Source organism: Eleginops maclovinus, chromosome 16 (genome assembly GCF_036324505.1).
Source record: "Eleginops maclovinus isolate JMC-PN-2008 ecotype Puerto Natales chromosome 16, JC_Emac_rtc_rv5, whole genome shotgun sequence".
In the NCBI taxonomy this organism is placed as follows: domain Eukaryota; kingdom Metazoa; phylum Chordata; class Actinopteri; order Perciformes; family Eleginopidae; genus Eleginops; species Eleginops maclovinus.
This window is the reverse complement of record NC_086364.1, coordinates 11,180,977-11,191,063: the sequence shown is the minus strand read 5'-3', so window position 1 is coordinate 11,191,063 and position 10,087 is coordinate 11,180,977. Positions and strand designations below refer to the sequence as shown.

At 37.3% G+C, this 10,087-nt stretch overlaps 1 protein-coding gene across 1 annotated transcript; it reads right to left on the bottom strand.

Annotated features, from left to right (window-relative positions):
• Nucleotides 1-1,268: 1,268 nt before the first annotated feature.
• Nucleotides 1,269-8,736, bottom strand: hsd3b7 (hydroxy-delta-5-steroid dehydrogenase, 3 beta- and steroid delta-isomerase). Its single transcript, XM_063904291.1, has 6 exons — nucleotides 8,510-8,736; nucleotides 6,035-6,190; nucleotides 5,059-5,167; nucleotides 3,946-4,045; nucleotides 3,295-3,457; nucleotides 1,269-2,100 (listed from the first exon to the last, which is right to left on the bottom strand). The coding sequence occupies exons 1-6, from the start codon at nucleotides 8,655-8,657 to the stop codon at nucleotides 1,688-1,690; spliced, it is 1,089 nt and encodes a 362-aa protein (XP_063760361.1). The 5' UTR covers nucleotides 8,658-8,736; the 3' UTR covers nucleotides 1,269-1,687.
• Nucleotides 8,737-10,087: the final 1,351 nt, after the last annotated feature.

Here is a 10,087-nt window from a genome sequence, read left to right as displayed (position 1 = left end):
GATTCACCTCTGAAGTGTTGTGGAGTAGAAGTACAAAGTAGCATAAAATGAAATACTCAAGTAAAGCATTGCACTGAAGTGAAAAGCTGTCTGTACTTGTACTTCCTACTCTCCTAGAGCCTTCACGTGAACACAATATTCCCTAACATTTGGTGAGTTTTAATGTTGGCCCACCTGAAGGATAAAGTGTTTATTATGTGTTTATAAAATAATAATACCCTAAGTTAGTACATTATTGAAAAAAAAACTCTTTAACTGGAAAATAATTGTCAAAAAAGCTAAAAACCAGGATGTTCATGTCTTACTTTTACTGTGAGTATTTTACACTCAGATGTTTTTATTTAAGTTAATTATGTTAGTACCGCTGACTGATTGTTCTTGGTATTTTCATTCTATCACAATCACACACATTAATTACACTATTAAATAATCAAATGTGTCTTTCTGTAAAGCACCCTCAAAATGCTTTTACAACATTCTCAATAAGTTGTTATTATTAAAAGAAAAAAATCATTTCCAGTGATGGTAAGGGAAATGGATACATCTTATAATAAAAACAAACGATTATCTGTCATTTCGATTTTGACTTATGTGTTTTTGTTGAACCAGTAGATGGCGGTATCCCGTTTAAAAAAAGCAAACCTGAAGGTTCACAGTCAAATCCAAAACACATCTATTAACCATACTTAAGACGTGTAAAATGCAGAATTTAACAACATACTTTTGTTAGCAGACAAATTAATGCTTATTTAAATACTATAACAGTTCAACAACTTTGTTTTGTTTTGTTTCGTTTGGAAGTCATTTAGGTTCAGTGTGGGGACTGTGAGTCATCTCTCTGTGATTGTTATGAGGATTACCATGGTTAAAGCCACAGGAATGGTGGACAGCCAGGCTTGATGTCAAGATATTCTACAAGGGAACTCCCATATGATACGTCATATACAAATAAATACCATCCAGCTGGTTGTCATAGAGACTGATGACAAGTTTCCACAAGAGTATAAGGAAAGCCTGGGTCCTCTGTTGTAAACAAAGTTAATTGTCTCCATGGAAATACAGTTGGAGAACTCCCATTAACCATGTGGAAATGTTAAGGAAATATTTACACATTAAAAAAACCAATGATTTAGGACTTAAATCCCGAAGCTGAACAACTGCACATTACAAATAAAATCAGTTATGGAAAAAAAAAGAAAAAAAAGGGGAAATGTATCCTTTATCTTAATGTGAATCAAGTGCAAAATCCCAACAACCAGAGCCATGAAGAATATATTAAATAATCTTTATTTCAGATAACAAACAAAACATGTTATATTTCATCCTCTATGTCTTTATAACACTTTTTTTCTCAAGTATGCAATATAAACCATTACCTTCAATAATATGTATTATTACAATACAGGTCTAAAGTCTGGTTTGTTAATGGTGTTTACACTTGTCAATTACAAGTGCTGATATTAAACACTTTCTGATGTAGGAATGGTAAATATCTGAATATTATTGCACATTCTTAACAAGCTTAAAATTATTGACTTACATAAACATAACTTTTTATACTGTAAGTACAGATGGCTTTTCTTGCTTGCATTGCCAACTAATGGCAGGTTACTCCTTGACATTATATCTGGAGTCCTGCCTGTCTACATAGCAGCTTCTGCCGCATGTTGCGGTAGCTGAGTTCACATTAGGCATCCTTGTTGTTATCCAGAGGGAATTTGTCAACCCATTTCTGTGTTCGGGCATGACAATGTTCCCAGTCGTACAAAGGCGAGTACTCGAAGTATTGCTGGGCTTTATCTGTGCAGACAGTGAAGGAGGTAGAAGCCACAGCAAAGGTGTAACTGTTCATCAGCGGTGTGTAGTTGTAAAAGGGGCTCACTATCCATCGGAACAGGTCATTGAGCATGGCCAGGAACCAGAGCAACAATAAGGGAATGCGAACCAGTCGGAAGTTAAATTTGGAGAGAAATAGCATGTTGAAATCCTCGTAGCTCATGTAGGGTGAGTCATCATAGCAGAAGAAAGCTTCACCGCCGATTGTCATGGGCCGCTCAACTAGGGCTCGGGCGGCTAGAATATGCATCCAGGCCACGTTGCCTAGAAACACAAACAAGTGGGTGAACACCAGATTGATTGACGGAAAAAGAATTCAAAACATTTAACTTAGTAACCTAGAGATATTTTATTGTGACACTAGGCAATGTACATCAAATTTGATTGATAAGTAGAAATAGTTGAACTGTTAAATGTCCCCGAGTACCAAAAGACTAAGCAGCCAGTTCGATGCTCTTTCCTACTGCCCCCCACTTTTGTTTTACACACTTTCCCATTTCTTTCTATAAACACGTTTATAGCCCATAAACCTTTGGACTCATAATCTATTATTATGAAATATATCGAACTTGTGTTTTATTAAGTAAACATTTATTGTTAAAAACTAAATGTATGGGTGTAATAAATGTAACAACATCGATGTCTAATGCGTAAACCAACGTTTTATATAAAATTACAATCTTCTCTTATAACTAGTACAACAAAATCCAATGGTGTTAAATAAATACTTCTCTTATATCTAACTTGTGCAAAACAACTCTCAAGTAAACATGCACAGCTGCTTCACAGCAGTGAACACATCACAGGGACAAAGGCCTTAACGTCAGCTGACTTCAGTGTCTATTTTATTAATAGTGAACTTCACACCACAATAGTTCAAATGTATCAACAGTAGATCCTTTTTAGATTTAGGTTCTGCTATATCAGCACACACAAAAAAAAGGTCAGCAAGACTTTAAATGTTCACTGTTACTCATGATTACTATTTTGGTCCTTTGCCAGGATTGAATAAAAAAAACTCATCATCACTGAGCATGTTGAAACTGGTTTGTGGGACGTGGGAGACATGTATTTAACAATGTGCTCATATGGCTGTAAATAGATTTATGATACCGTTCACATATCACAGCCACGACATCTGGATTGACGTTTCCTCGTTGCTCATGTTTATCATGTTTTACTATCCCTTTATGTTACACAAATTCTTTTAGCTCACTGATTAGCAGCTGTTGAGGAAGCGACTTAAGAGAACTTCATCTTTTTTAAAATCTTTGTCTGGTCTGGCAACATCAGATATAAGACAACGCCTGTGAATGCAAGGAAAAAAAGGTTTCGCACAGCAACCTTTCTTCTGCTTTTAGTTCTGGTGTGAAAAAAAGCCACGCTCAGGAGGTATACTCTTTACTTCTGACATGTCCCTGTTATTGTGCCTATGACTCACAAAGGCAGTAGCATTACCTGCATAGACACGTCCATGTTCAGAGGACTTTGGGATACCACCAATGATCACGCCTCCCCGTTCTACACCCTTAGTGTAGAAAGCCTTGATTAGCTGGTGTCCCTCTCCATAGATCCCAGTCGGCCTCAGGGAACACGTGTATAAAGTCTTTCCGCCGTTTATCTGGAAATGAGAATACCAGGATTGGGAATTGAGACAGCAGGCGATTCAAATCATATACATGGGGTGGACAAAGGGAATATTGTTTTAGAGTTTGATTGTGAAAGCAAGAGTGACACCACAGCAAAGCCACAAGGGGAGGATTTAGCATTCTGAGGCAAAGTTGCACAAGAAATCCTGTTTGTTTTTTTAATAGGCGGTTCCAGCATAGATAACAGTGTGCTTAGATTTTGTTTCAATCTAAAAAAAATACAGTATAACATGTAATATGCCCCATTATAGTACGTATAACACTCTATATACTCTTAATGCCAATACATGTTTTTTCTATTTTGCATCTACAGCTTTACTTGTTTCCATTGCATCATTTTATGATACATATTACCACAGCAGTATGTTTTTTTCTTTAAATCTTTCTGTTAAAACTTGTTTTTAATAAATCTGCATTAATAAAAACACCCTGAACCATAACATTGTTAAACATAAATTACCTTGGTGCCATTAGCTTCAAGCACAATGTTCTCAGCCTTTGCCTTGCTCTTAGGATAGGCCATAGTGTGTTCCACTTTGTAAGGTGTGTCTTCATTGCCCCTGTACAGAAAGAGTTCAACAGTCAGAAGGGAAAGGCTCAGGAAGAAATAAGCAGAAAGTGTTTTCTTAAACAGAGGTAGGGAGAACTATTAAAAGGAAAAGAGTGGCTGAGGCAATTTTTTCATTCTTTCCCCATGACTCCGAATCTTGTGAAATAAAGAATTCCAAATATTTCTCTGAGGTTGAGCTGTAGCAATTTTCTGTACGTGCAAACTATCACATTGATCTTCTGGGAGACTGACTGACACTCCAAGCAGATAGCCGCTGGAAGTATTTCCTGCTTTTTGTAACAAGGGATATAGGTTAATACGCAGTTAAATCTACAGGAAAATAACACAATGATAACATACCAAAACAAATCTCAACACATGGAGATTTCTATTATGGGAAAATTCTAGCCTTTTGGTTAGGTTCTCCTCTTTCTTTTGTTTCACAAAACTACCCATACATTCAGCATTAGAAATACCACTGACTTACAGACCACAGATTTCTGATGATTTTCCTTTGTTTCAAATCCAATATTATTTAAATTTGAGTCTCATGAGTGATTTGCCTCTTGTGTGCATTTATGTATTACTTGCATTCCAGCGTTATGTACAGTGTGACTGACATACCAGACAAGCTCATGCAAAACATAACTGAGGGACAGTGTGACAGTAAGATAGTGAGTGAGTCTAAATGTGGAAAATGGCTCAATTTGATGTATTTTTATTCAAGATTCCTTCTCCCTAAAGTAGTTTTAAAAACCCTTGATTATACCGTCATGGCAATGGATACTATGTTCTGTGAACCTTTGTCTCCACCCTATCATATCTTTTCCTCTCAGGCCTTCGGTTTTTCCGTGATAGTGCATTCAAGAGAGTAAAAAAGAAACGTCTCTCTGTAAAAGCGCTAAGCAAGAATACACTTGGACTTGTGCATTAGGTTACTTGGTCAACAGAATACAATAATAAAAGTTTAGCAACATGTAAATAAAGAACAATTGAATATTATATTTTATAATTGAGCCTGACCTGACAAAGTGGTCTCCGTTGACGTTGGGACCAATCACTTCCATGCTGCTGGTGTACACCAGGCTCTCGATGCCACACTCCACGCAGGCATTGATCACATTCTCGGTTCCTGAGAGGACAGAAGTCATTATCATTTACGAGATTTACTGGAGTTGGATAAATCGGACTCAATTTGATTGAGTGTCACAAAGATTGGTGAAAGGTCCAAAGCCACAGGACTGACAGTTGGATTTTTTTAGTACCAAATTGAATGACACATTTACCGCTTGAAAACACAATTGGACCGACATAAGATTTTCATTGGACCCATAAGGAGAGGGTCAACAGGAAATTAATTCAAAAGAGCCAGGAAGTTCCAGCTGTCTCTACTTTACACAGACAAACAAACTGTAATTTTGTATGCATTTGATGACATTAAAACAACAGGTTACAGCGCTACAATAAATAAACAAGAAAGAAATAAGAAAAAAAAAAGAAAGTGATACGAAGGCCTCAATGATCCAGGCAATTCAAGGTCAGTTGTAGTCATGTTTTGCGGAAGAGAGACTCTCAGCTAACACGTGAAAGCATGTTTTGTCTATCTGTTGTATATCTAGACCTTGACCTTAGTTTTACAACCACCATCATGAAGCTAGACACAGATACTGAATATGTAGACTGTTTCCACCTCTTGCTTCATTAGTTTGAAAAATATTCTTGTCAGGAACTAGTTTAGGTTATTTTAAATGTACAACTATTTCAAATGAACGAATGTCCACAGAAACCTATTAATTCATACAAGCTAAAACAAATGTTGAGTTGTTTAGTATTATGGCCAACAAGGGCAAAGACACATCCTTGAAATTCATTCAAAACAGGAGAAGGGGTGGGTTTCCTCTTTTTTTATCTGATTTCCCGCAAAAAACATGCAACAAAAGAAATCACTGATGTTTCCCCTCCATTCATTTCCCTTGTAAACACTGCCTTAAAGCCTCACCTGTGACGTTGACAGAGGCAATGAGGCTCTCTGGGATTTTGTGCCAAACGTCCACAATGCTGGCTGTGTGGATCACAACATCGGCACCCCGGGTGGCCTCCAACACGCTGCTGTAGTCTGTGATATCCCCCTGAATTACCACAACCTTTGTCCGCTCTGAAGGAGAAACGAGAACACTTTAGGTCAAAATGACATATCAGAGCCAGGGATGTTTCACTATGAACTCTTGGGTCAATTTACTATTTGTTTCTGTTACTACTTCCTTTTTTATTTTATGTTATCATCTTTTTATTTATTTTTGCAGATAATCTGGATCATCTTCCCAAAATTCCTCTTCTTTAACCCTTGTATGGTATATGGTTATCAAGCAAAAAAATGATACGATTAATCATTTTTTCAAACTCAGACTCAATGGCCTAGGCTCATTTACTATGAAGAACATATATCAGAACATTTTCAATGGCCACCCGTTGTACACCCCCCATACACATTTACATTACATACAGGATGTCCCATACACAGTAAAAACTCTGCCCCTCATGTGTTGTATAGCCTGGTGTGAAAAGGTAACATGTTCAATGGAACTGATGTGTTGTTTAGACTGACTGGTTGCTGTATGTGGTCAGCTTGTGCTGTGTAAACTCACGCAAATGGGTTGAATTTCAGATGAAAAATCTGTTGTTATGTAAAACCTTGCTTCATTTGTAAATGGGTTGCATTATTCTACTTATATCTTTATTATAATATATTTTCTTATTTTAGTATATTTTATGAAAAAAACAACAGAAAACAAGTTGCACTTTAACTCATTATGTGTTCTAATAAAAGTAATGGACTAATATTAACCATATATGCTGTTTATATTGCTTGTAATTGGGGAAATGCAGCAGGTCCACCGGAAGCACAAACACTGGCTGAGTAACAAAAATATGAACCCCATCGCAAGTGTTAATTGATAAGATAATGTTGTTTATAGATTATAAAAACAAACATACTAGAAGTTTTGTTTTTAGCTAACACAGTTTATTAAAAACCTGATGTGCTTTGTCACATTGATGCAAAAAGCCAGACTTCTGAACATTGAGTTAGTGATCCTGCTGCAAAGCAGACACTCCTTCTCTCATTCTCATTCCAATACAGAGAGTGGGTTGATAAAAGACTTCCCCACTAATTCAAAATAACTCGAATATCAACCCAACACACATTAAAACATATTTTTCAGCAAGGCCTACAATGGGTGTTACTGAGACTGAGCTCTCCTGTTCCTGCTTGCTTATCAGTCAGGGGCTAAAACAACAGGCCTCAGTTGTTCCTGACAATAAATTATGAAAGCAGGGAAAAGTATTTTTCACTGTGACATACGAGAACAAAAGTGGTTGTGTTTGGATTAACTTTGTGTTTGTATCCCCAAGAGGAAAGGCATGTGAGAACCTTTGGTTCCATGGAAAACACAACACACCTCTCTTGTTCATGAAATCTAAGGGTAGTGACGGCAACTGTTACGTGATTGTATAACTTCTTTATCCTGACAGGAAATGTGAGTGAGTTGGCTGTCCAGGGTTCACAGGTCAACTGTAAACTCTGCAGGGTGACCCGGTGACCTGGTACTGGATGTTAGGGAAATGAGGGATGAGGGACTGGAGGGACATATTAATCACTGTACTTCAACGCCCAAGATAGATAGAATCGGAGGATGAAACCCTCTTTATTAGTCACATGCATGCACACAGCAGAGCACACACAGTGAAATTAGTCCTCTGCATTTAACCCATCCTAGTACTAGGAGCAGTGGGCAGCTATCGTGCAGCGCCCGGGGAGCAATGGGGAGGGGGGATTGGAGGTGTCCGGTGCCTTGCTCAAGGGCACCACAGCAGGGCCTAGGAGGTGAACTGGGACCTCTCCAAGTAGCAGTCCACTTTCCATATTTCAAGTCTGTTCGGGGACTTGAACCGGCGACCCTACGATTCCCAGTCCAAGCCCCTACTGACTGAGCCACTGCTGGACCCAATCCACTCCTTTCATGCTCAAAAACTTTTCAGAAACCTGATGTTGTGCTATTTATAACCTGCACATATCATTTACTCCACTTGTGTGTCATTCAAATAACAGGTGTTTGTTACCAGCTGGCAAAGATCATACACTACAATTATAACCGTCTCCCATCTAAGTTTATGATCACGCCTATGTGGTGATTATAATTAAATTAATAGTGCTATTCATCAAGAGGAGAAAAGGCACACATTCTATAGGACTACTATGTGAATGAATAATAAAGAAATCGTAACAACAACAATCTGCACAGAGAAGAGTTCCAGCAACACTCCGTTAAGATAAATACAAACCTTCATGCAGGAATGCGGTATAATGTTGTGAACCTTAAATAGCCTTAAAAGAAATTGTAGTAAGACATTTTTAAGTGTAACAAACAATAACAACTATTCTTGAATGCAGTTTGGTATATTTTAAACGGCTTACCTGTGCTGAGTGCATTCAAACTTGAGTCTACGTGTTTGTCAAACACCCGGACTTCTGCCAGTCTGTCCTCCTTTTCCAGCAAAAGCCTCACCAGATGGTTTCCGAGGAACCCGCAGCCTCCGGTGATCAAATACACGAGATCAGTCATAATGTTGGGGGTCCGATGGTATCTGGATCTCCGCTCTGTTAACCGTCTGAGATCTGCACCGCTGACTCGGAATAGGAAATAAGAGGCGAGCAGTGTTTATGTAGAGGACGAACCCGCCTCCTGACGTACTCACACGTCAACCAGCAGCCAATGGCACGAGCGCATTTGGTGCGAGCGACCGAGAAAGCGAGAGAGAGAGAGAAAATGACCCTGTGGTCAAATTATTTTCAGTCTTTTCTAGGGGAACCATCATTTTTGTCCAGGCCAGTTTCATTATTTTGTTTTTAAATGATTCTGTTGAACCACAATGCAAAAGCAATGTCTTATTTTCATTCCTTATTTTTCAATACATTTTTATTTATTATTACTTTTGTCAGTTTCAAGTTATTTCAGGGACCATTGTGGGTTTTTCTTTAACTGAAGGGTACCAACAATTTTGTCCACGTCTGTATATATATATATATATATATATATATATATATATTATATATAATATATATATATATATATATATATATATATATATATTATATATAATATATATATATATATATATATATATATATATATATATATAATATATATATATATATATATATATATTTGAAATGTACAATTGTCGGGCTAAGCCCCCGATGTACTAGATCCAAGCAACGCCCCTGATGTAGGAGTATGCTGCACTCTGAAACATCATTCAATATAGAAGAGGTCTATTTGCTTGATCTGCTCTGGAGGATATCATGACTTAAATTGAGAAGCACTTTGCTACTGCAGGTTGACCAATCTACATAAAGTTCCTCCCAGGAGGAAGTTATCAAAAAGTGATTTGCTTTTTTCCCCTATTAAAGTATTTGGAGGAGGCATGGCGTGTTTGAAAGCTATCCTGTATTATTGGTAATAACACACAATTACAAGTTAAAACACTATTTTCATTTTAATAATTCACATGGTGGCTTTAAAATGACCAATAAAACAAAATCAGAGACATTATAAATAATAGATAAAGTGAGTCATCAAACACATTGATAAATGGTACATGATCATTGGATGGATAACAATGAAATTTGTTCTAACAAAGGTTACTTTATAAAACATCTACTGGGGTGAGGATTTAATGACAATGTGTGTGTAACAGAGGTTGATTTGCACTTGCAGTGGTGCTTCTTCCGAGTGCGTTAAGCTAGTAAATTATGGAACGATGTTTACTAACAAGTTATTTACTGTCGATTGCACATTGTTGATCTTCTTTGCACTCGTTCACTGTGCCTTATATGGTGGGACTTCAGAGGGGTCTATGGTTAAACATGAATATATAATATAAAAGATACATCATAAAATGACAACCTGAGATGTTATCCAGACCATGTTTCTAAGTATACAGCATCTTCAAGCAGCACTGTTTTCATTTTTGTCAACCATTTGTATGTTAC